The 26,278-nt window shown below is 38.8% G+C and overlaps 1 protein-coding gene across 14 annotated transcripts in view; it reads left to right on the forward strand.

Moving 5' to 3' along the window:
- Positions 1–26,278, forward strand: part of DLG2 (discs large MAGUK scaffold protein 2) — a 2,332,068-nt gene that overhangs the window by 1,682,194 nt on the left and 623,596 nt on the right. For all 14 annotated transcript variants that reach the window (XM_070783335.1, XM_070783336.1, XM_070783337.1 and 11 more), the window contains one exon: positions 22,171–22,307. In XM_070783335.1, coding sequence (XP_070639436.1) covers positions 22,171–22,307 — 137 coding nt within the window. The remainder of the gene's footprint in view (positions 1–22,170; positions 22,308–26,278) is intronic.

Below are 26,278 nucleotides of genomic sequence, written 5' to 3' on the forward strand. Positions count from 1 at the left end.
TTAATTGAAACATTTAGTGAAAATGCAATCCATGTTATATTTTACTTGTTTTCAATTAAGCCATATGTGCTATGGACATGCACTTTATTTGATGAACAGAAAACATTAACACTAATGGTTGGCAGTATTTTTTAATGTTAAGGTTTTAGTGACTCTCTCTTGCATTCACAGAGCATGTCCAAGTGTGTTTGACCACATTCATTGCCTCATTTGGTAATGGGCTATGCTGTCACTGCAGATGGTGACTGCAGCCATGAAATTAAAAGATGCTTACTCCTTGGAAGGAAAGTTATGACCAACCTAGATAGCAGATTCAAAAGCAGAGACATTACTTTGCCAACAAAGGTCCGTCTAGTCAAGGCTATGGTTTTTCCAGTGGTCATGTATGGATGTGAAATTTGGACTGTGAAGAAAGCTGAGTGCTGAAGAATTGATGCTTTTGAACTATGGTGTTGGAGAAGACTCTTGAGAGTCCCTTGGACTGCAAGGAGATCCAACCAGTCCATTCTGAAGTGTTCTTTGGAAGGACTGATGCTAAAGCTGAAACTCCAGTACTTTGGCCACCTCATGCAAAGAGTTGACTCATTGGAAATGACTCTGATGCTGGGAGGGATTGGGGGCAGGAGGAGAAGGGGACAACAGAGGGAGATGGCTGGATGGCATCACCAACTCGATGGACAAGAGTTTGGGTGAACTCTGGGAGTTGGTGATGGACAGGGAGGCCTGGCGTGCTGCAATTCACGGGGTTGCAAAGAATTGGACACGACTGAGCGACTGAACTGAACTGATGCTATCATTGAAAGACTGAGGTTTTTTCTCACTCTCAGAACTGTAGATTCAAATAGTTTTATTCTTAGATACAAAGCCTTGTCCTAGTCCTGGGAAATGTCCTGAGATATAACAGATTGAAATGACTGAAAATGCTAAATGAAAGTAAAGTATCTTCTTAAAGAGTGAGAAGAGTAAAATTGTTTTCATTGGTTTGCTATGTTCACTAAATGCATATTTAAATAAATATTACCAAGATCAAGCAACATTTTTAGGTTCACTCAACTTGTTTTATTTTTTGTTACACTAGCCATAAATATTCTTCATGCTTTTCAAAGTAAACAAAATAGTTAAAGAGTATCATTTACAAGACAGGAACAAGAAGACGATTACACAGGTTTTGATTAGCAATAATTTGAAATACAAGAAAGTAATTACTTGGAATTTAAGTCAGCTTTTAATTTGATCAAGTGTAAGACTTGATAATGTATGAACTGTGTACCGAGTTACACATTAAAATTAGTTGATTGAATCAAGACTTCAGCAAGCACTAAGTATTGAACACAGACATAATTATAATTAATAATAATGGAATTCAAGTGTTTACACTGAGCCAGTAAGTGTTTTGATTTCTCTCATTTTAGTGTGTTTGTCAAATGAAAAATAGATTATTTTCAAATTGATGTTGGCATATTTCACTTGGTGCAATATTTAAGAAAGGAATTAGAACTTTTCCTAAGCACATCAACTTTTAGTTGTATTGAAATGCACGTCACCAGTTGCTTCATATCAGATAAATGTCAGCAGTCACAGTCATTGCTGTCATTGCCTGAACTCTTTAAATAAATTAAAACTTTAACAGCACAGGTTACAATTAAAATAGGTTCAACTAATGTCCAGTGTGGGAAAGATCAGTATTTTCCTAAATTTAGATTTTGGGGGGTGGGGGTTTAATTGCTAGTATTGCTACAAGTGGTACATGTATGTAGAATTTTTTAGAGTTGGTGAAATTGGAATACAGTGAACAGGCTGGGAGAATAGAACAGTAGTTAGAGCAAAGGCTTTGCTTGCCACAGTCTTGGGTTTATGTCCTGGTTCCCTGGTTATTAAATTTCAGACCTTGAGAAAATTACTTGACCTCTTTCATCATTCTCACTTCAAAAATGGTATAATACCTCCCTCATTCGTTCCTTAACGAGGTTAGATGATATATGCATAACATATAAAATATGCTTACCCTAGTGCCTGGCATGTAATAAATGTTGAATACAACTACCATTATCCTTCCTCATGAATTTACCTTATTTAACATTCATTTTCTGAAAGGAGTAGTCTTTAAAAACTCTGCACTATTTCTTGTCCAGCTGGAGAGCACAGGTGACCAGGTCACCCACCCAAAGAGCCTCCACCTTAACTGCCATCTGCTGACCACTCTAGGGATCACATGAAGATGCGTCCTTGGTGAAACTAGTAGGCAGCTTAGATTTCATTGCTAAATTAGTCCCTCAATTTATGTAACCCCAAACCGAGAATAGATTAGCAAGAAAAATATACTGTGTAAATGGCAGAATAAAAAGTACTCAGTATGCTCATTTTAAGAGGTTTGGTAGCTTGAGTTAACATTTTTATGGATAGAATTTCACCTCTAGAATTATGGCTTTTTATATTTTTTTGCCTCTGTAATGCCAAAATATGATGACAAATGTAGAGAGAGAGACTGAAATAAAATGGAAAGACCACCATGGTGTAAATGGGCCTACTTCTCAGGATCTTAATCAGCTATGCTTTTATCTGAACATTTCTGTTATTCTGAACTTATTCTATCACAAAATTCCCAAACTGGGGCTAATAGGATATGGCATGGTTCCTATTAACATGAATTAAGATATTAAAAAGTACAGTTAAGGAGTAAAAGATTTGGGAATCTTTTAAGAGAACTTGTTTAATAAGAAATTAACGATTACAATTTGTTCTGTTCATTCAATCAACAAATATTTATTGAGTTCCTAGTGTTTTCTGGGCACAGAGCAACAAAAGGAGAGTTAATTTGGAAAGTGCCTGGCAGATTCCCACTTTAGGCAGAAAAACTCCAGATATGGCTGCACAAAAAAAGAGAGACTGTGGTATACCTTAGTAACAACTCGTCCATCCATGACCTCTTATTTAAATAGATCCCAATTCTTCTTAACTCTGTTTTATCCCTTGTTTTGTGCTACCCAGAGTATAAACTTCACACTGGAAGACAGAACCAGCATCAGATTTAATTTAGATAGTATGGTATGAATTCACTTGACTTCGTTTGTCAAGAATTTTTTTTCTATTTCTATTAAAGCAAAGATCTTATGGCATTACCGGTAGTGTCATACATATTATTGTGTAGCTGTTTCTTTAGTCTTTCCCAGTATACTTACAAAAAGTATTTGATGATCCTTTGGAGGGCTTTCCTGGTAACTCAGATGGTAAAGAGTCTGCCTGCAATGCAGGAGACTTGAGTTCGCTCCCTGGATCAGGAAGATCCCCTGCATAAAGGATATGGCTACCCACCCTAGTATTCTTGCCTGGAGAATTCCATGGACAGAGGATCCTGGTAGGCTGCAGTCTGCTGCTGCTGCTGCTAAGTCGCTTCAGTCGTGTCCGACTCTGTGCGACCCCATAGATGGCAGCCTACCAGGCTCCCCTGTCCCTGGGATTCTCCAGGCAAGAACATTGGAGTGGGTTGCCATTTCCTTCTCCAATGCAGGAAAGTGAAGAGTGAAAGTGAAGTTGCTCAGTCGAGTCCGACTCCTAGCGACCCCATGGACTGCAGCCTACCAGGCTCCTCTGTCCGTGGGGTTTTCCAGGCAAGAGTACTGGAGTGGGATGCCATTGCCTTTTGCAAAGAGTCAGAAACAACTGAGTGACTTACACTTTCACTTTCACTTTAGAGAATGAGGTATGTTCTAGGGCACTGATTCAACCAAATCCTCATTAAATCTCCATCTGCCAACAGCCATCTCATATCCCCAAATTACTGAACATATATCTCCAAAAAATGTAAGCTAGTTAAGTCAGTTATTGGCACATATTCATAGTTTCTAAACATTTGGAATTGTGTTGCCAATGCCAGCACAACTGCAAATATGAAAACATTCTTAATTACATTGTATATCATGTATGTGTAGAACATGCTCATATTAAGGAATTCACAGCTTAGGCAAAGTGACGAGGAAGTGGAAAGGATTCATTATGAAGGTGACATGAGGAAAAGATTGAACCCAGATCTGTAATTAATCTCACTGTCTTCCATGTGATAAACCCAATTGTAATGATGAATAACAATATTCTAAAAGAGTTTGGGAAATAAAATATAAGATCATGTGAGTGACAGTGACCTCACAGTCGTGTATCTGATAACTCATTTTATATTCTAGTATTTAATAATATACATGAATCTTACCTAAAGTTTATATAAATATAAGTAATTTGAAGTTTATAAAGAATTATCATCATTTTTGACTCTCATTGCAATCGTGGGAACAAAGGCAAAGGGAATGGATATTCTTTGAATACGAGTTCTCAATACAATGTTGTTCCTTCTTGTATATTATCATAATTATTACTGTGTTATTGTAAGGTAGCTTTATCCTCCTGATAAAACTGATGCTGAGAAAAGCTAAACAACTTTTTACAAAGTCACATAGACTTTAAATGCTAGAACCAAGGTTTTATGGCAGTGCACTTTTTATTGCATCACACAGTGAGCTGGCATATACTGTAATATCCATCTTCAGTTTAGTTCAGTTTAGTTCAGTCACTCAGTTGTGTCCGACTCTTTGCGACCCCATGAATCGCAGCACACCAGGCCTCCCTGTCCATCACCAACTCCCAGAGTTCATTCAAACTAACGTCCATCGAGTCAGTGATGCCATCCAGCCATCTCATCCTCTGTTGTCCCCTTCTCCTCCTGCCCCCAATCCCTCCCAGCATCAGAGTCTTTTCCAATGAGTCAACTACATATTAGGAAATAGACCTATTGAGAGGTGTTCCTCCAAAGGTCCATTATTTGGAGCAATTTACTCCAAAAGTCCATATATTATTTTATCATGTGTGCCTGCTCAGTCATGTCTGACCTTCATGACCCCATGGACTATAGCACACCAGGATCCTCTGTCCATGGGATTTTCCAGGCAAGAATACTGGAGTGGGTTGCCATTTCCTCCTCCAGGAGATCTTCCCAATGCAGGGATCAAACCAGCGTCTCTTGGATCTCCTGCATTGGCAGGCAGATTCTTTATTACTGAAACACCTGGGAAGCCCCATTTAATCATGTAAATTATGGCATATCTTTTTTTTCCTGTTTTATTGAGATATAGTTGACATATATCAACTATACAAATTTAAGGTGTATAGCAATAATAGTTTGACTTACATAAATTGTGAAATGATTATCTCAGTAAGTTTAGTTAGTATCCATCATTTCAAATAGACACAATAAAAAGAAGAAAAAATTTTCCTTACGAAGAGAACTCTTAGGATTTACTGTTAACCACTTTCACATATATCATAGAGCAATGTTAGCTATAGTTATCGTTACATCTCCACTAGTTACTTATGTAACTGGAAATTTGTACCTTTTGACCACCTTCTTCCAATTCCTCCTCTTCCTGCTCCCCACCCCTGGTAACCACAAATCTGATCTGTTTTTCTGTGAGTTTGTTATTGATTTTGTTGTTCTTAGTTTCTACATATAAGTAAGATCATAGAGTATCTGTCTTTCTCTCTCTTACTTGGCATAATTCCATCAATATTTATCCATGTTATCACAAATGGCAGAACTTAATTTCATATGGCTGAAAAATATTCCATGTGTACATATATACCACAACTTCTTTATTCATCTGTCATGAGCATTTAGTTTGTCTCTTGGCTATTGTAAATAATGCTGCTATGAACATGGGGGTGCATATACCCTTTCCAGTTAGTGTTTTTGTTTTCTTTGGATGTATCTGAGGTCCCTGCAGTGGAAGTGTGGAGTCCCAACCACTAGACTGCTATGGAATTTCCCATGTAATAGTTCTATTTTTAATATTTTGAGAATTCTTTGTGCTGTTTTTCATAGTGACTAAACAAGTTTACAATGGTATAACTGTAACCTTTATATATTTTTCAATTCCACCAAGAGTGCAGAGTTCCCTTTTTTTCACATCCTTGCTGGCATTTTTCTCTTCTCTTTTTGACAGTGGCTTTTCTAACAAGTATGAGGTGATCTCTCATATACCTCATTGTGGTTTTCACTTGCATTTCCTTAATGACTAGTAATGTGAGCATCTTTTCATGTACCTGTTGGCTATTCATCTAACTGCTTGGGAACTCTCTATTCTGATCTTTTGTTCAGTTTTTAATTGAATTGTATTTTATAGTTTGTTTTTTGTTTTGTTTTTATTTTTAACTGTTGAGTTGTATGAGTTCTTTATATGAGTTCTTTGTATACTATACAAAACATATATTAACTCCTTGTCAGACATATGGCTTGTAAATATTTTTCCTATTTTGTAGATTATCTTTTCCCTTCATTGATCATTTCTTTTGTTGTATGGAAGATTTTTAGTTTTTAGATTTTTTAGATTTCTTTTGTTGTACAGAAGATTTTTAGTTTGATGTAATCCCACTTGTTTATTTATCATTTTGTTCCTTAAGCTTTAAATATCATATCCAAAAATGTATTGCCAAGACTCATATCAAGGAAGCTTTTTTCCTCAATTTTCTCTTGGGAGTTTCATTATTTCAGGTCCTATGATACTTAACCCATTTCAAGTTGATTTTTGTGAGTGGTATGAAATAAGAATCTACTTTTACTCTTTTGCACGTGGACTTCCAATTTTGCCAGCATTGTTTATTGAAGAGACTGACTTTTGTCCATTGAGCACTCTTGGATTCCTTGTCACATTAGTTGACTGTATATGCTTGTGTTTATTTCTGTGCTCTCCTTTCTGTTCCATTGATCTGTCTCTTTTTTATGCCAGTACCATACTGTTTTAACGATTGTATCTTTATGGTATAGTTTGAAATCAAGATGTGACGTTTACTGCTTTGTTTTTCCTTCTCAAGTTTGTTAAGTAATCCTTAAAGAGATTCAAATACCAGGATTTCTTTGTGAAAATTAAATCTGTTTAGGTGAAAGTATAAGATTGAAGCCAAAGACACATGATGCATGCCTTATGCCACTAGATATGCAACATAGAATAGGTTGTTGTAAAAATTTTAAGAATTTATATGAAATAATTTTAGCCCCATTAAAATAGATTTTATGTTAAAGCAAAGGTGCTGTTGTTGTATAATTGAAGATACTAGCACTCCTCACGGAGAATGTAATGCCACCCTACTCAAGTACTCTTGCCTGGAAAATCCCATGGACGGAGGAGCCTGGTAGGCTGCAGTCCATGGGGTTGCTAGGAGTCGGACACGACTGAGTGACTTCACTTTCACTTTTCACTTTGATGCATTGGAGAAGGAAATGGCAACCCACTCCCGTGTTCTTCCCTGGAGAATCCCAGGGATGGGGGAGCCTGGTGGCTGCTGTCTCTGGGATCGCACAGAGTCGGACACGACTGAAGCGACTTAGCAGCAGCAGCAGCAGCAGCAGCCCTCCTCATACAGTAATGCAGTAAGGGAGTCTCTTGTACTCAATGATTTCAAACATCTTCTTTAGCATGTCTGAAATCAGAAGATAAATACTAGAAATACAGGTTAGTGTCTTCATAAATCTGAGCCATAATGAGTAAGTCTTCCATTGTTTCATAGAGAGCAAAATGTCCTTGCAAAAAGAGGTACTTGTATAATTATTTCAATTACATAACTCTCACTCTATCCCAGTACCCAAGATAAATCCAGACTTTCCAATTATCTCTTTCACAAAGAGCCCCATAAGGATGATTAAGTGATGATTGCTTCCCCATCAGGAAGTAATGAAGTCAGACATCTGCTGAAAATGCCCGTTTGAACTCTTTGGTGAATTACAGTATGCTTATAAATGAATTTATGAATTTAGGGTTAGCTCTTAGATTCTTAGCAGATTGCAAATGTCTCTTGATGTTATATTTTATATTTCAAAGTTTGGTTTTTATGAGTAAGCTATGATAAACAGAGAAGAGAGAAGGGGGAGGAACCAGGAAAAGCTAATATTTCTAACAAAATCATGAACATGGAATTGAGAGATTAAAAAGTTTCCCCAAGTGAGTTTTAATAAGTGATAACTGAATATAGTGAAGAAGAAAGACGAAAAACGTGGGAAGGAAAAAAATAGACCCTCACTCCCCACAGAATATAATTTAATGTATTTTTTAAACTACACAAACTCTAATGAGGATAATTGGGAGTTGTCAAATCGTATCACGTCATTTCCTTGCTTAAGACTCTTCAGAGGCTTCCCATTGTCACTAATATAGGGTCCAAATTCCGTAACGTATCACCACTGGACCTTCACAGCCTCTGTTTTTCCACTTCAGTTCTCAGTATATCCTCCTAACCCCATTCTTTGACCATAATGATCAAGGCTTTATTACCTTTCTACAAACTACTCCCTCACTCCAAGAAGATTCCAGTGAAAATGATTCTGGGATGTTGGTAGAACGTATGGGCTGGAATCTCCTCTTTCCTTTTGACCTTTCTGGATTCTTCCAGTTGGTGTTAGCGTATTAGTTTTGCATTCTTTACCAGGACATCCTGTTTACGATAACTCATGCAAGTGGCTACTATCTTGGCTGGCCAGAGCAGGTGGTTTCAGTCCGTGTGTTCTCTAACAATTTATCCTAAGAGACTTCATACTCAAGATACTTCTTGGGAATTAGGGCAGAGGTCTCTTTCTTCTGTAACTGCTTCTGTGGATGTAGTCCTGCCTAGTAGAGTAGACGGCTCTCTCCACCTGACCTCGGTCGAGATATTCTGTGCCTGAAACCAGCATTCACCCTCATAGTAACAACAGTTCAGCCTGAAACTTTTGGATCCTCTCAGAGATGCTTAGAGTTCCTGTCTCTCTTCTAGCCATTCAGCAGGGCTCAGCTCAGCTGTCATTGTCCAAAAAGTTTTCTCTAACCCTGCCATCTGCCTTTTTCAAAAGCACTTGCTTCTGCATGCTCTGTTTCTCTTTTCTTCCACCCTGGTCTGTAAGTTCCTTGAGGACAGCAAGTGTGACCTATTCGTATGTATGTTTCCCTGGCCAGTGTTATGAGTTGAATTGTGTCCCCACAAAAGATGTTGAGGTCTTAACTCCCAGGACCTGTGGGTGTGACTGAAATTGAAAATAGGAAATTTGCTGATGTTCAAGATTAAGATGAGATGGTATGGTTGGCCTTAATCTATTAATGATATAATTGGTATCCTTATGAAAAGAAGAAAGTCGAACACAGACATACACACAGGGAGAATGTCATGTGAAGATGAAGGCAGAGATGGGAGTGATGCACTATACGCCAAGGAAGCCAAAGATAGTCAGCAAAACCCCAGAAGCTGGGAGTGAGGCACGAAGCAGATTTTCCTTCCAAGCACTAGGAAGGAACCACAACTGCTGATGCCTTGATCTGGACTTCCAGCCTCCAGAATTGTCAGACAATAAATTTCTATTGTTTGAGTCACCCTGTTTGTGGCACTTCATTCCAGCAGCCCTAAAAAACGGATATAGCCTGGAACTTAAATATTTTTTAAAGAATCAATGAATGAAGTAACTCACTACCATTATTTTAGCAGCCTGAGCCCTTTCCTTCAAGGTTCATTAAAGTAAACTTAACAGTAAAAGGATTCAGCCATCTTTATTTAATTCATTAATTTTAAAAATTAGTTTTTAGGGCATCTACTTTATCCATAATGCTTCCAGGGAACATAAATAAAGAGAGTTACTGTTCCCTTTATCTTTAAAATGCTATTGTCCGATATGGGGGGTGGTAATTAAACTTCTCTGCAGCAGAGCTGACAGTTAGGTGGTACATTCCATAGTTGTGGTATGTTTATGGCAGTTGTCCGTTCTGGTTGGTTGGTGTTCATGCTATAGCAGCTATTAAATGTTTTAAGTATCAACCTTTCCTATAAATAGCTAATTCAATGTAGGAAATGATGTGACATTAAAAGTGAGAAAGAGAAATAGTGTTTTATGTGGTCATGAAGACAGATTACTTTTAATTTAAAGGGATGGTCATTAGGAAGGACTTTGCAGAAGAGGTGTTACTGGATAAGAGCCTTTGTATATGGAAATTTATCAAAACCCATCCAGATACCCTTCAGACTTTCTTGTCTGCTTTCCCCAGCAATAACCCCACCAACTGAGACATTCCCATCAAGCTTCAACAGATGAGTTATATCTCTCCAGTAATCTGCTGTTTTGTGGTGACTGTGTGTGTCGGGATCTGGATGCCTGCAAACAGTCTGGGCAGTTTTCAGAATCAATGTTAATGACCTTGCTTTAATTGGCAACTAGAATTAACCTGGAAGAAACATGGAGACAGACCTGGTGAATAGGTAGAGGCAGTGCCTCTCATGTATTTTTCATGCTGGAAGCTTGGAGGATGTTTCATTTCAAGTACATTAGAGGGTAAGCCAGTAAGAGGACATCTGAGCACACTTCGTCATACTCCCCCTGTGAGCAGTGAGCTGTGATCAGAGCAGGTTGTTTCATTTGTAAAGATGAAGGCAAGGGAGTGCTGCTTATTCTTGGGTTTAATAGAGAGTAAATACATCTCTCATTGCTAATCTCTATTGTTTCTTTAGATACAATAGACACTTCATTAATTCCCAAACACACAAGGCAAGAGTTGGCATATTAAAAGTGCTCAATATGGATTATTGGGGTCAGTTCTTCTCTGAAGCTAAAGCAGTCAGCTAAAATATACACATATCTGTTAATGTGGGATGCTTGATATTCAGAAGTATACCTATGCTGTGCGATCACTTGGTCTTTGAATGATTCAATCATTAGCTCATCCTGCCAGTATTTACTAAACAATCAGCATGTGCCAGCAGTGTGCATAATATGGTCTATTTTTATGCAGTCTCTACTTTCCACGATCAGGATTAAATTGAAGAGAGAAGATCAACACACACAAAAGACTAATTTCAAAAGTGATTTAATCTAACTGCTTGCACTTTCTATGCTTACACTACTAGACCACTGAGAATTGCTGAAGAAAAAATTACTAGAATAGTCCTATTATTAATTCATAGTCACAAACCCTAACTAGACAATCAACAGTTCCTTGCGACTTTTCTGCCTTTTTCTAATCAGTTATTTCTTCTATCTTCCTTAATATGTATTTCCAAATTTCTGTACTTTCTTTAAATCTCTGACTTCACCACTTCTCTCGTCTTGGCCCATGACCACACTTTCTTGTTATCGGAGTAAATTGGAGATGACAACTACTTTAGTGCACTGCCATTATCCAGTAATCTTAATCTTTATCTATGCCATCCTTTTCTCCTTCCCTCCTAACTCAGTGGAGAAAGAGTCCTTCTCTCTCCATTCATTCATTTATCCCAAACTATTATGCACTGTGTGTGTGTATGTGTTAGTTGCTCAGTCACGTCCAATTCCTTGTGACCCCACGGACTCTAGCCCGCCAGGTTCCTCTGTCCATAGGATGCTCCAGGCACAGTATCAGGGGCTATACATCAGTGAGTATAAGGAATATGGTTCTTCTGCTCTGACAGCCTATATTCTACCTAAGATTACCTATTGCTTTCACATCAACTATTTCTCAAGTAAGTTTCTCAGATGAGCCATGCTATCTCCCCACTCTGGGTGTTTGAATGCATGTTTCCTTCTGTAAGGATGGTCACTCCCCACTCTCTTTTGCCTGGCTTATTTTCATCTAGGTCTCAGATCAGATATCAGGACCTACAGATAGCCTTCTCTGATACCCCTCCCCAAGCCAAAATAGTCAGCCCACCTATATGCTCCCACAGTTCCTGTTCCTCTCCTAGCAACACTTACCTCACCAGATTTTCATTGCCTCTTGTCTTACCTTCCATTAGAAAAGAACCATAAACTCTAAGTCACTGATATAACCACAGTGTATATTGGGCAGTCCTTGACACATGAGTAGTTACCAGTAAGTGTTTGTTGAATGAGTTACCGCTTTCTATTTATTGGATTGGCCAAAAAGTTTGTTCAGGTTTTTCTGTAACATCTTACGGGAAAACATAATTGAACTTTTTGACCAACCCAACAAATAGAAGTGAAAGGTTGATACAGATAATTGATGCTACTGTGGTTCAACTTAGAAATGAACAACTTAGAGTTGGCCAAGACTTGAGTGGTCTTGAAAATTAAGTTTGATCCCTGGGTCAGAAAGATCCCCTGGAGGAGGGCATGGCAGTTGACTCCAGAATTCTTGTTTGGAGAATCCCATGGACAGAGTCTGGCAGGCTAACAGTTCATAGAGTTGCAAAAAATCAGACACAACTGAAGGGACTTAGCACACACGCATGCACATACATATACACACACATTTCATGCCATCCTCTCCTATTGGGAATGAATGAAGTAACTACAAACTAGACAGTTCCCGCAGGCAAGGAACCCACCCAGTCATCCAGAATTTTCTTCCAAACTTTTGGAAATTCCTGATAGGCCCTTGTTCTTTCTGCATTACATAGAGCAAATACTGATTACTTTTATATTGCTATGCTCATCGTATTATACTACCCTGTTTCTTCCCTTATTTCTTTTACTACTTCTCACTTCATTTTATTTGTCTTTATGTTATTGCTCTGAAATAGGGTTTCTCACAATGCAGTCCTCATACCACTAGCATTAGCATCATGTGAGGGCCTATTAGAAATGCAAATTTGGGAGCCCATGCCATATATGCTGTATCAGAAACTGGGGATACAGGCCAAATTCACTTCTCTCAAACAATAGTTATTCCTCAAGGCACACACCACAGAATCCTCTTCTCTCTATAATCTCTTTCTTGTGGGGAATTCATTTTCATAGTTTCAATTACTGTAACTATGTTGATAAATGCCCAGGCTTGTGTGTGTATATATATGATTTCATTAGAAAGAGGTTGATATATGTATGCCAATGGTTGATTCACATTGATATTTGGCAGAAACCAACAAAATTTCTGTGAAGCAATTATCCTTCAATTTAAAACTTAATTAAAAATTTAAAAATAATTAAATTTTTTTAAATAAGCAAATAAAGGAAAGGAAAGAGGTAGACGTACTTAGCACTACTTAAACTGTGTGAATTAGAAGCTATGTTAATTTCCTGGTGCTACTTTAACAAATGGGCTTCCCTGGTGTCTCAATGGTCAAGAATCCACCTGCCAATGCAGGAGATGCAGGTTCAATTTCCTGGACTGGGAAGATCCCCTGGAGAAGGAAATGACAATCTACTCCAGTATTCTTGCCTGGGAAATCCCATGGACAGAGGAGCCTGGATGGCTACGGTCCATGGGGTCACAAAAGAGCCGGACATGACTTAGTAACTAAACAATAACAACACGGCTTAACAAATGATCATAAATTAGGTTGCTTGAAACAACATAAATTTATTCTCTTAATAGTTCGAGAGCCTGCAGGTCTGGGATCAAGATGTCAACCTGATTGATTCCTCCTGGAGGGCTCTGAGGGAGAGTTTGGTTCATGTTTCTCCTCTGGTTTTGGTAGTTGCTGGCAGGCCTTGGCATTTCTTGACTTAGAGGTGTATTATCCTGCTCTCTGTCTCTGTCATCATGTGCATTCTTCTCTGTGTGTTTCTGGGTTCAAATTTCCTCTTTTAATAAAGACACTAATCATTAGATTGGGGCTCACATTAATCCAGTATCGGTTCAGTTCAGTGGCTCAGTCGTGTCCGACTCTGCAACCCCATGGACTGCAGCACACCAGGTTTCCCTGTCCATCACCAACTCCCAGAGCTTACTCAAACTCATGTCCATTGTGTCACTGATGCCATCCAACCATCTCATCCTCCGTTGTCCCCTTCTCCTCCCGCCTTCAATCTTTCCTAGCATCAGGGTCTTTTCAAATGAGTCAGTTCTTCGCATCAGATGGACAAAGTATTGGAGTTTCAGCTTCAACATCAGTCCTTCCTAAGAATATTCAGGGCTGATTTCCTTTAGGATGGACTGATTGCATCTCCTTACAGTCCAAGGGACTCTCAAGAGTCTTCTCCAACACCACAGTTCAAAAGCATCAATTCTTCAGTGCTCAACTTTCTTTATAGTCCAACTCTCACATCTAGTATAACTTCATCTTAAGTTGATTCCATCTGCTAAAACCCTGGTTCCAAATAAAGTCACATTCACAGGTAATGCTTCACTGGTAGCTTAGATGGTAAAGGATCCTTCTGCAATGTAGGAGACCTCAGTTTGATCCCTGTGTCAGGAAGATCCCCTGGAGAAGGGAGTGGCTCCCCACTCCAGTATTCTTGCCTGGAAAATTCCATGGACAGAGAAACCTGGCGGGCTACAGTCCGTGGGGATACAAAGAGTCAGACACAACGGAGTAACTAACACCACTCACAGCTAACAGGACTTAGGACTTCAGTCTGTTTTTAGAAAAGACATAATTCAGCCTCTAGCCATTGCCATGTGAATAGACTGTACTGTATGGAGTCACATGGAAGAGTCTGAGAAAGCTATATGTGATACAGAAATGAAGTTAGTAAGTGAAGATCCCTGTTTAGAAACTCCAGCTCTTTCAGTAAAAGAGGCTGCAGTAAGTTGAAGAGAAGGTCTTTTTAGGTAAGACAGAAGTATGGTCAAAGCTGGAACAGAAGAAAAGCATAGATGGTAAGAGACTGAATATTCTAGAGAGGAAAAAAAGAATAATGAATAAAATTATAGGGTGAAGGAGAAGATTTAGGTTTGCAAACAAGAATGTTGCTCATTGCTTTGAGAAACGGTAGGTATAGACATGGAGACTTTTCATAATAAAATAGTCCTGGTTTTAGGCTGAAAGTATGAGTAGGTATTTTGAGGTCCATAGAAGAAAAGTTTGGAACATTGACTGTGGTGAGTTAATTGCGTGCTCTATGAGAGACTCTTAAGTAGGTTTGAGCCTACCTAGCCGGTGCTGTACAAATTTAAAATAGAACCCTTCTTTCAGTTCCAAACTTTGTCTTTTGAGCCCAGGAAGAATCCAGAGAGTAAGAAAATACAGCTTTGCTCTTTAATAATCATACCTATAACACCCAATGAGATAAATTATTCTCTCAAAATGAAAAGCACATTCTGGTATTTTTTTAAGCAAAGGTTTTTTTTCCTAAAGGAAAGATGTAAAATCGTCTGTTATCTGTGTAGACTAGACCCACAGATAAAGTTTTTTGTTTCATTTGTCCACTGAAATGCATGCATGTTCAGAAGTTTTCCCAAACAAGGCCTGTGAGGCTTTAGGCTGGATTCTGTATTTCCTTTAATAAGATAACGTAGTAGAGTGTACAGAATACCACTATAGATTTGGTTTTGTTGTTGTTTTGTAAACCGCTAAACACCTTATGTTGCAGATCCTAGATAAACTATGACAGAAGCAGTCAGCTTAATATAATAATGCTAAAGTTTTGGAGATGCCTCAGAAAGTCCACCTGATAAAGTCATATAAAATGAAGTTGAACCAAGTTATTGAGTGATCATAAGACGTCATGGGACATAGCTCTTTATGCCCATAAAGACTATTGCCCTGTGCCGGAGCTGATGGTCTCCAGACAGGTATGCGCGGTGCCTTTGGAAAGGCACAGTGGTCAGGATCCATAGGAGCCAAGTCATAATGTCCATCCTCACCAAGATGCAGAGCAAGGAACGTGTAACTGAGGCCTTCCCCAGGGCCAAGTTCATGTTCCCTGGCCACCAGAAGATCCGCATCTCTGAGAAGTGAGGACTTACTAAGGTTTTTTTTTTTTTTTTTTTTTGCAATTTTATTTATACATTTTTGAGTGTGCTTGGTCTTCATTTCTGTGTGGGCTTTTGTCTAGATGCGGTGCGTGGGCTTCTTACTGCAGCGGCTTCTCTTGTTGCAGAGCGGAGGCTCTCGGGTGCACGGGCTTCAGTACTTGCAGCTCTGGGGCTCCAGAGCACAGGCTTGATAGTTGTGGCCCTGGGCCCAGTTGCTCCGCCACATATGGGATCTCCCAGGATCAGGGGTTGAACCTGCGTCTCCTACACTGGCAGGCAGACTCTTTACTACTGAGCCATTTGACACGGATGAATTTGAAAACACAGTGGCAGAAAAGCAGCTCATCTCAGATGGCTGTGGGGTCAAATATCAACACATCCCTAATCATGGCCCCCTGGACAAATGGTGGACCCTGCACTCAGAGCCTCGGCACTATCCCTTCCTTACTCATGCCTGCCAATAATTCCTACTGTACTGTCCAAAAAAGACTGCGTGGCTACTTTGTAATCACATGACTCTTACAAGCTTTGGGGGTTTTATTCTAAGCTTCTCCCACGCAGTATAAGTCTGTGCTCCCAAGGCTTCCTCCTTCAGGCTTCCCTCTCTCACTGACACCTGCTCCTCAGCACAGTCAGACAAGGGGAAAGGGTGAACTGGGATTCTTCGTGTCCTTTTTTTTACAGGAGGAGGAAAAGACTGCGTTGGAAAAGGTTAAGTTAAAGGCTTTATACAGCGTGTAGATAATCCATCCCCTGTGCCTGCATCCCTGAAGTTGACCTGAGGATATACAATTTGGGGATATGCGGGCGATATGCAAAGAGGAAGCCAGCTTTATGCACTGGAAGTAATCCTGAAATTATTTGCACATCACATGTTTGTCAAATGGATCAGTTTTTAATTTGGAGAATTAGGTGTTTAAATTTCACTTGCTTTCTCCCTTTGCCAGAGTACTAAAATATCCACTGATTTTACTTCCTTTGTGATTTTCATACTCATTTTATGTCCACTTTCTTTAATACTGACACATGCCCAGGCTTGTTTAGTATTATCCTTAAGAGCCAAACATTTCACAGTCAATAGTGCTAGGCTCAGTTTTTAGGATGAGACCTACCAACTCTTGTCACTGAGTTTATTTTATAATTGATTAGTTTGCTATCTCCTGATGATCCGGGGCTATTTGTTTATCATGGACACATCTTTTCAGTGCTGTAAGCGATTCTCTAAATTTGTCACTTAACAAAAACCGGTGTTCCTTAATCAAATCTTTATACTAGTCATTGTATTTATCTTGTTAGGGACCACTCTAGCTTATCTGTCTTACCATAATATAGGTTTTGAGTGTTTGCTAGGCATTTCTGTCTCAATTTACAGCACAGGGGAACTGGGATTTTATGAACATTTTGTGATCTAAGTCAGGGCAGCTGACTCTTTAGTCACTGAGTCAGTCTGGATGTATTGGTTTGAAAAATGCATTCTCTTTTATCAGTTCAAACTCAATATTGAAGACCCAGCCTGATTGCTAAACCTTTTGCTGATTTCTCCTGCTCTTCTAGAAGTAAGTCATGGTCCCCTCTGTCCTCACATATCATAGTACCATGATAGAACTTATCCTAACCAGTTAAGTTATGTCAAGATGCTTAGGTATTCGTTTTTCCAAACAACTTGAGAGCTTACTGAAGCAGAGAATTTTTATTTATCAAGAATCTATTGGGAGGAAGGATGTTCCAGGCAGAAGGCACAGCACATGCAAAGGCCCTGAGGTGGGGCCCTCTGACCCAGTTCTGGCCAGTGGAATATGGGTGTAAGTTACATACAGACTGAGCCCTGGTCCGTGAAACCTGCTGTGGGATCTTCCGAGGCTGAGGTGACCTTGGGAGTCACAATCTGAAGATGACGGAGCCTCTGTTACCCTGTCCCTGAGGGACCGTGATGGGTGGGGCTCCCTCCTCCTGCCATTTGACTTTACACAAGCAAGAAATAAATGTCTGTTCCCAATCCATACAATAATCTCTGGGTTTATCTGTTACAGCAGCTCGCATTACCTTAAATAAATACACCCATTACAGCATGGGAAAAAAAAAAAAAAGAATCTATTGTGTGCAACTTCCCTGGTGGTCCAGTGTTAGAGAATCTGCCTTCCAATGTGGGGGACACAGGTTCGATCTCTGGCTGGGGAACTAAGATCCCACATGCCTTGGGGCGGCTAAGCTCATGAGCCACAACCAGAGAGAAGCCCTCACGCCGCAGCGGAAGATCCCGTCTGCCGCACCTAGACCAACATGGCCAAATAAATAAATATTTTTTAAAAGAATCTGTTTTGTAATAACTGCAAATGGAATGTAACCTTTCAAAACTGTGTAAATATTTTTAAAAGAAATTTTGAAAAAAAGAATCTCTAGTATGTGCCAATTACTCTAGAGCATAGATATACTTATTCCCCTGTTACAGATTAGGAGGCTGGGACTGCAGTTCACACAGTCAGTGGACGGAATGGTCAGGACTCGAGGATGCCTCTGCTGTTACCCTCTTGCATCCCCAGTGGTTGCCATAAACCCTGTGTAGACTAAGATGGGGAGGTAACCAGACTGCACGTGCGGCAACGGCCCGCCCCATACAGTTATCAAATCTAGCTGAGGACACCCGCTTTCTCAGCTGTCCCCCTCTCTTCAAAGCCACCAGCTTCCTCTTTAAGGGAATCTTTCTCAGAGACAGGTGGCTTTCCTTGTGGTCTTCTATTCATTTGCTTATCCATTCTTTCATTTAGTGTGTATTTAAGAGGTAACTATGTACCTACCCTTGTTCTACTGCGTAGCATGAAACCATTAAAAATCCCTGTCATCCGGAGTTTATATTTTCACCAAGAAGATGGACAATAAAAAAATAAAATAAAAATATATAGATGATTTATCTAGTATATTACAATGTGGTAAGTGCTAAGGGACATTGAGAATAGAGCAGGATAAGGAGGTGGGGTGGATTGTTAGGGGACAGTTATTAAACAGACGGGTCAGAGTCAGGCTTCCAGAGAAACTGAAATTTTTACCATGCCTTGAAGGCAGCGTGTTCCAGGCAACAGTAACAGCTAGAGCAAATACCTTGAGATGGAAGGGTGTCTGGTGTGTTCTAGAAATGTCAAGGCCGTCAGTGTGTCTAGAGTGGATTGAAGGAGTGAAGCATGAGCACATGAAGGGAGACAATGGTCCTATAAAGTAGACAGACTACCCCTGTTTTAGCAGAGTGTGTATAAGGAAGCCAGTGCCTCCAAACTCATGATTTGAATTTGGGCTTATTGCTCGGTGGGACTAGCCCACATGTGTCTTCCACATGTGGAAGCCCACAGAGCAGCCTTCCAAAAATCAGTACCATCAGCTAAGTTTAGAGCATTGCTTCAGCCAGGTTCAACCATGCTTACTTTTATGAACTCATGGATCATTATTTCTATAGTGTTTCTGATCAATCCATTTTTTTACATTTATGTTGGCTGCAGTTAATAGCAACTGGTTTTACAATGCATGGTATGCACTCAGGAGATGCTTGTTGAATGAATGGATATGTGAGTGAATGAGTGAATGAATAAGTGAATGGATGGATGGATAGACAGGACCAGATTCTATTTTATAACACAGATGGATACTTCTGCCTGTAAATAACCTTGTCTTCTGGATATAGACATAAGCTATACATTTAACTTATCATGTTAAATTGAATGGTTGAATGTTGAGCAAATATTGATTATTTTTAAATATAGCCATGTTCCATCTAAGTAAGAGAAATCAGGGAAAATGTGTAGTTCTGTACCTTTAGAGCAGTTCTCTAGCTCTTACTAAAATTACTTTACTTCATCTTAAGCAAAATCACCAGTTAAGAAGTACTTAAGTCTAATCTTAGAGGGGAAAAGTTATTTCCTTTTTAGCTGGTATATTTATGTCTACAGTATCCATAGTGATTTTATTGTCTTGGTAAAATCTTCAACTTCAAATGTCAACTACATAGTTATTCCCTTTGTTGGACTTCTTGTTTGCAGTGGTAATTTGTTTTCTTAGCTCTTCTGTAACTCAGACTGGCTGTGGCATTTACTGTTGGCATGGTAGATGTGGATCAGAGTCCCTGGGTTTTCTTTAACCTTTTGTCCACAGTTTGGAATGACTTTTGTACTATTGTAAAAGCAGCAGATTGATCCTAGCATGTGGCTATGAAGCTTTTGTAAATATTGGTATGTTTTTTAAACTTCCCTATAATCACATATAAATATGAAGTAACAGTTTTGGAAAATATGAGCTGATATATATTTTCAATTTCATAGAAAATGCCAGTTGGGGACATTTTATTTATTCTTGGTCATCTTTCACTTGATATACAAATTCTTTAAATAAGAGGCAAAGAAATACATTTATAGAGCTATACAATGTCAAAACATCAATACAGAATAGTCACCTCTCTAGTAGGAGATTAAATAACACTTACTTTAAGTGCCCACCAATTTAAATCCATTTTTCTTTTGTTGTTAACTATTATAGTTAATTTAATAGAAAAATCATTTCACTTGAAATATCATTCCAGAGGTGTTACTTTATAATTTACCATGCCATTATTTTTCCATTAACTAATTATTTATGCTATCTTAAGAACAGCATATAGCCCTGTTCAATATTTATTCAATACAAGGATAGTGAAATGGAGTATTTTTTATTGTTATATAAAGTGCCAAAAATTTTTATGATTATTTCCTCATAAAACAAGTGTGTGATATTTCAAAACTGGAGGAGGGGTGGTAATTGCTTAAGACAAATAAGTTACAGAGATTTTCTGTCTTTAGTAATAGAAGTTTTTATTTATATCTTCCTTTCTGAGTAATTGCATGTTAATTATAATAATTTTCAAATACAATGAAAATATACGCTACAAGTATTGTCCTGAATATGTATGCAATCATATTCTGAGAAGGTTTTTTGTTCTTATGCTTTTAGAGAGTCCATCAGTTATTCTTTTAAAAGGGCCTCATAATGAATTTTTAATAACTCTATTCTTGTTGTCATTCTATAGTTTAAATGAAAATTTGTGACGACATGGATAGACCTAGAGGATATTACGCTAAGTGAAATAAGTCAGACAGAGAAAGACAGATACTGTATAATTTCACTTACGTGTGAAATCTAAAAACAAAAACAAATGAACAAACATAGCAGAATGGAAACAGAGCTCTAAATACAGATCACAAAAAAGTGGTTGCCAGAGGAGAGGGAAGTGGATGGGTGGGCAAGAAATAGGCGAGGGAGATTAAGAGGTACAAACTGTCACCTGCAAAATGAATGAGTCATGGTTGTGAAATGCACAATGTCAGGAGTATAGTCAGTCAGTGTGTAATATTTTTGTACAGTGACATATTGTAGCTAGACTTACTATGGTGATTATTTTGAAATGCATAGAAATATCTAATCACTATGTTATAAATAGAAAATAGCATAGTGGTGTAGTCAATTATACTTCAAAAACAAGCAAACTCAATCGTAGAAGAAGAGATCAAGGTTGTGATTACCAAGAGTTGAGGGGTGAGGATAAGGGGCAATTAGATGAAGGCACCACGGTACAAATTTTCACTTAAAAGATAAATAATACTAGGGGTGTAATATGTAACATAACTAACACTGCTGTATGTTAGATAAGAAAGTTAAGAGAGGAAATCCTAAGGATTCTCATCACAAGGAAAAATTTGCTTCTGTTTCTTTCATTTTGTATCTATATATGATGGATGTTCACTGAACTTATTATGACAGTCATTTCATGATGTATATAAATCAGATCATCATTCTATGTACCTTAATCTTATACAGTAGTATGTCAATTATATACCAATAAAACTGGAAGAAATTTATATGGCATAGCAGTGTAAAATTCTTCTCTCCAAACGGGTAATTTCCATGTTTAAAAATGATTTGATATTTCATGGTTTGCTATAAAAATAATATAGTCAAAGTATATAATCTCTTTATTCTTTAGACTGTGTGCAGGGATAATTCATTTGTGTTCATTCTTTTTTAACTACAAGTTAATAACAGGAAGTCTGAAAATATGACAAGGTACCCAGAGAAGGAAACATGAAGGGCAAGCAATGAACAAATCCTTATCTTCTCTCTGAAATTATTACACCGATATCCAATGTATCTTCCTCATGGCTCTTTATCTCAGAATTTGTCAACTGTTCAAATGGCTAAACTTTTCATTTTGAAAGGTCAAAAATATCTAGGTCTCTACCCAAATGATTGGCAGTACTTCTGTTTGCTATGCTAGAGTAACAACAGCATCAGCAAAGATGAGCCCATAGACTAAACGTGGGCAGGACTACGCTTGGGTTCTGCTTTATTAGCATTAATCAGCAAGCTTTCAAATATTTAAAGAGCAAAGTTGATTGGACTAGAATTTATTGTTATTTATTACTATTGTAACAAATGAAAGCTTAATTTTTTTTGACTGTTCAAGTGTGACTAATGGCACTTTCTTAAACCAATACAAGGCTTTTGTTTTTCTGTTCCTTTTCTGTAGGTTTAGGCTTCAGTATTGCAGGAGGTGTGGGAAACCAGCACATTCCTGGAGACAATAGCATTTATGTCACTAAAATTATCGACGGAGGAGCTGCACAGAAAGATGGAAGGTTGCAAGTAGGAGACAGGCTACTAATGGTGAGTGTGACTCAAGCAGGGCCATGTGTATGTTTATAAAGCTCTTATTTTCCAGGGTATGACTGTCATAGTCATTTTAGGCTGCCTTTATAGGATACTATAGTCTAGGTGACTTAAACAACACACATTTTATTTTCTCACAGTTTTGGAAGCGGGGAAATTTAAGAGCAAAGTTCTGGCCCATCCAGTTTCTGGTGAGGTCTCTCTCCTTGGCTTGCAGACAAGTGTCTTCCTGCTGCTTCCTCCCATACATAGCCTTTTCTCTGTGCTCACCTGAGAGATCTCTTCTCAGAAGGTCATATGTCCTATTAGATTAGAGCTCCACCCTCAAGTCGTCTCATTGATAACCTTGTGCCGTGCTTAGTCGCTCAGTTGTGTCCGACTTTTTGTGACCCTATGGACTGTAGCCCACCAGGCTTCTCTGTCCATAGGATTTCCCAGGCAAAATTACTAGAGTGGCTTGCCATTCCCTTCTCCAATGGATCTTCCTAACCCAGGGATCAATCCCAGGGCTCCAGCATTGCAGGTGGATTCTTTACCATCTGAGCCATGAGGGAAGCCCAATTTATTACCTCCTAAAGACCCTACTTCCATATACAGTCAGGTTGGGTGTTAGAACTTCAACATAAGAATTTGGGAGGAGAAAGCACAATTCAGTCCATAGCAGTCACCTTGGTAAAAATAGAAAAGAAGAGAGAGCAGATTTTGTTGTAAGAGATATCAGAAGCACAGGTATAATTGGATCTGATTGGCTGATATTTTAAGAGCAGAAATCTAAGTTTTCACCAGTTTCCATAGGCACAGAGATTATATGTTGTTCTTCCAATATAATCCAGCTCCTATCAGCCAGAGAGACTACTTAATCCAGACTGGTAAAGAGGTGGGCTTTGCCTAGCAAAGGAAGTAATGCTGTCTGCTTTATTGATATGCACATTTCTATGGCACTGTGTTCCTTTCTTCAATCAGCATAGACAGAGTCCTTGACTTCCAAGGTTTCGTAATTTGAGTTCTGTCACATGTATAAATGGATCCTTCCTCTTCTCCTTTCAGACAGATTTATTACTGTTTTATTTGCCAGCTGCTTGCAGGCTTTAGGAGTCTTAGTCAGTGGTTGACATCAACACACAACCACCCTTTCTGAGCCATGGAGTTATATAATAAACTCCTGGGCTTCCCAGGGGGCGCTAGGGGTAAAGAACCTGCCTGCCAACGCAGGAGACATGAGTTCGATCCCTGGGTCAGGAAGATACCCTCAGGAAAAAAATGGAAACCCACTCCAGTGTTCTTTCCTGGAGAATCCCATGGATAGAGGAGCCTGGCAGGCTACAGTCCATAGGGTCACAAAGAGTCAGACATGACTGAAGCAACTTAGCGCACACATGCAGGCAAAGCAAAATGTAGGCAATTATAAGCAGTATACTGGGGGGGGGGGGGGGGGTTGCATGTAATAAAACTGTTCATCTCCATTTGCTGTTTTATATTGTCTACAGGATAATAATATACTGAAAATCAATAGGATTTCCTCAAGAAGGATATCTAGTGATATGTCTACCCTTGTAAACCAGGATCTTGAGTCTTTATCACAGGGAGCCAGTGTCTCCAATACTTTCATGAGTAGTATTTAGGAAGGATCAACCTCTACCATTTCAACAGAATAGTAATTTCTAAGACATGTGCAAGCTTTGGAGGTTGAACTTCAAAGTTCATTGTGCCCACATCCCTGGGCTCTAGACAGGTTGTTTGTAGTCCCACTGGCTTAATTTCATAGGTGTCAGTGATTTTTGTATTGAATTATCTGGATAAGAGCTTAATACAAATCTTGATAACTAGCATTTGTTTGGCATTTACTATGCTCCATGTTCTTTTAAAAGTGCTTTTCTGTAATGTAGCATGTATTTTTCACAACAGCCTCTTTTATAAGCAGAGGGAAACTGAGGTATAGAGAGGTTTACTAGCTTGGCCATGGTCATAGAGTCAGCAATAGAATGGGATTTCAAATGCTTGTAACCACCAAATGTGGTCTTTGCATGTGTTTCCTAGAATTTGTTATTCTAGGAAATTATTTCCTTCCTACCTTTGATCTCTTTGCAGTCAAAGAGACTCTCAAGGAAGTCTTGAGAAAGGAAGACTTCCTTCCTAGAGTCTTCTCCAGTATCACAATTCTTTCCTTCCTTCATCATTCATTCATTCCTTTATCTAAAAAATAATAGATTGAGCACCAGTCATGCCCTAGGCAATAGCCACTATGCAGGAAGGAACTCTGTCAGCAGAAAAAGTATGGTCAAACTGAATGGGCAAAAAAAATGTAGCATTAATGACTTTAGTCAAAGTTACAACTAAGAGTTTTTGGTTTCTTTACCACTTGAAGTCACTGCAATTTTATTTTCTCTTTTTAAAGCAATTTAGAGGTATGATTGACTGTAAAAAGCTGTACATATTTAATGTATACAACTCCATGGCTTTGAAGATAAGTACATACTGGTGAAACTATCACCGCCTTCAAGGTTATAAAATTATCCATCACTTCCCACAGTTTTTCTTCTTCCTATTATTATTATTTTGTGTGTGTAAATAGTAAGACCACATAACACAAGATCTACCTTCTTAGCAAATTTTAAGTTTAAGACAGGGAAGCCTGGTATGCTGCAGTCCATGGGTTTGCAGGGAGTCGGGCATGACTTAGCAAATGAACAAGAACAAAAAGATACTGATATTTATAGGCTATGGGGTATATAGCAGACCTGCTATTTTCATTCTTGAGATGTTCTGAAATTTGTTTGCTTGTTTTTTATTACCTTTGATGTGAAAGTTGGTACCTATGATGTTTTGCTTCTGAAGCAGAAAGGTATTATTTGGACATAAGGCAACTCCCTCTTACAACTTCTCTCAAGAAGACAAAGTTTGTTGTTTCTTGACTTAGAAATGGAATTAACTGTGCTATTCATATTCTACATAGTACTGAGTTGAAAAATGAAGGAGTAACATGTGTTGTTGTTCAGTCACTAAGTCTTGTCCACCTCTTGCAATCCCATGGACTGCAGCCTGCCAGGCTCCACTGTTTTTCACTATCTCCCAGAGTTTGTTCAAATTCATGTCCAGTTGAGTCAGTAATGCTAACTAACCATCTCATCCTCTGTGCCCTCTTCTCTTTTTGCCTTCAATCTTTCCAAGCATCAGGGTCTTTTCAAGTGAATTGATTCTTCACATCAGGTAGCCAAAATATTGAAGCTTTAGTTTCAGTATCAGTCCTTCCATTGAATTTTCATGGTTGATTTCCTTTAGGACTGACTGGTTTAATCTCCTTGCAGCCCAGTGGACATTCAGGTGTCTACTCCAGCACCACAATTCAAAAGCATCAATTCTTTGGCACTCAGCCTTCTTTAAGGTCCAAATCTCACATCTGTACATGACTATTGGAAAAACCATAGCTTTGACTATATGGGCTTTGTTGGCACAGTGATGTCTCTGCTTTTTAATCCACTTTCTAGGTTTGTCATAGCTTTCTTTCCAAGGAGCAAGTGTCTTTAATTTCATGGCTGCAGTCACTGTCAGCAGTGATTTTGGAGACCCCAAAGTAAAACCTGTCACTGCTTCCACTTTTTACCCTTCTATTTGCCATGAAGTGCTGGGACCGGATGCCATGATCTTAGTTTTTGAATATTGAGTTTTAAGCCAGATTTTTCCCTCTCCTTTTTCACCCTCATCAAGAGGCTCTTTAGTTCCTCTTCACTTTCTCCCATTAGAGTGATATCATCTGCATATCTAAAGTTATTGAAATTTCTCCCAGAAATCTTGATTCCAGCTTGTGATTCATCCAGCCTGGCATTTCACATGTTCAGCCTTGTCGTACTCCTTTCCCAATTAGGAACCAGTCCGTTGTTCCATGTCCAGTTCTAACTGTTGCTTCTTAACCTGCATGGTCTTGTATTCCCATGTCTTTAAGAATTTTCCAGCTTGTTGTGATCCACCCA

The sequence above is a fragment of the Bos indicus genome, chromosome 29 (genome assembly GCF_029378745.1).
Source record: "Bos indicus isolate NIAB-ARS_2022 breed Sahiwal x Tharparkar chromosome 29, NIAB-ARS_B.indTharparkar_mat_pri_1.0, whole genome shotgun sequence".
In the NCBI taxonomy this organism is placed as follows: Eukaryota; Metazoa; Chordata; class Mammalia; order Artiodactyla; family Bovidae; genus Bos; species Bos indicus.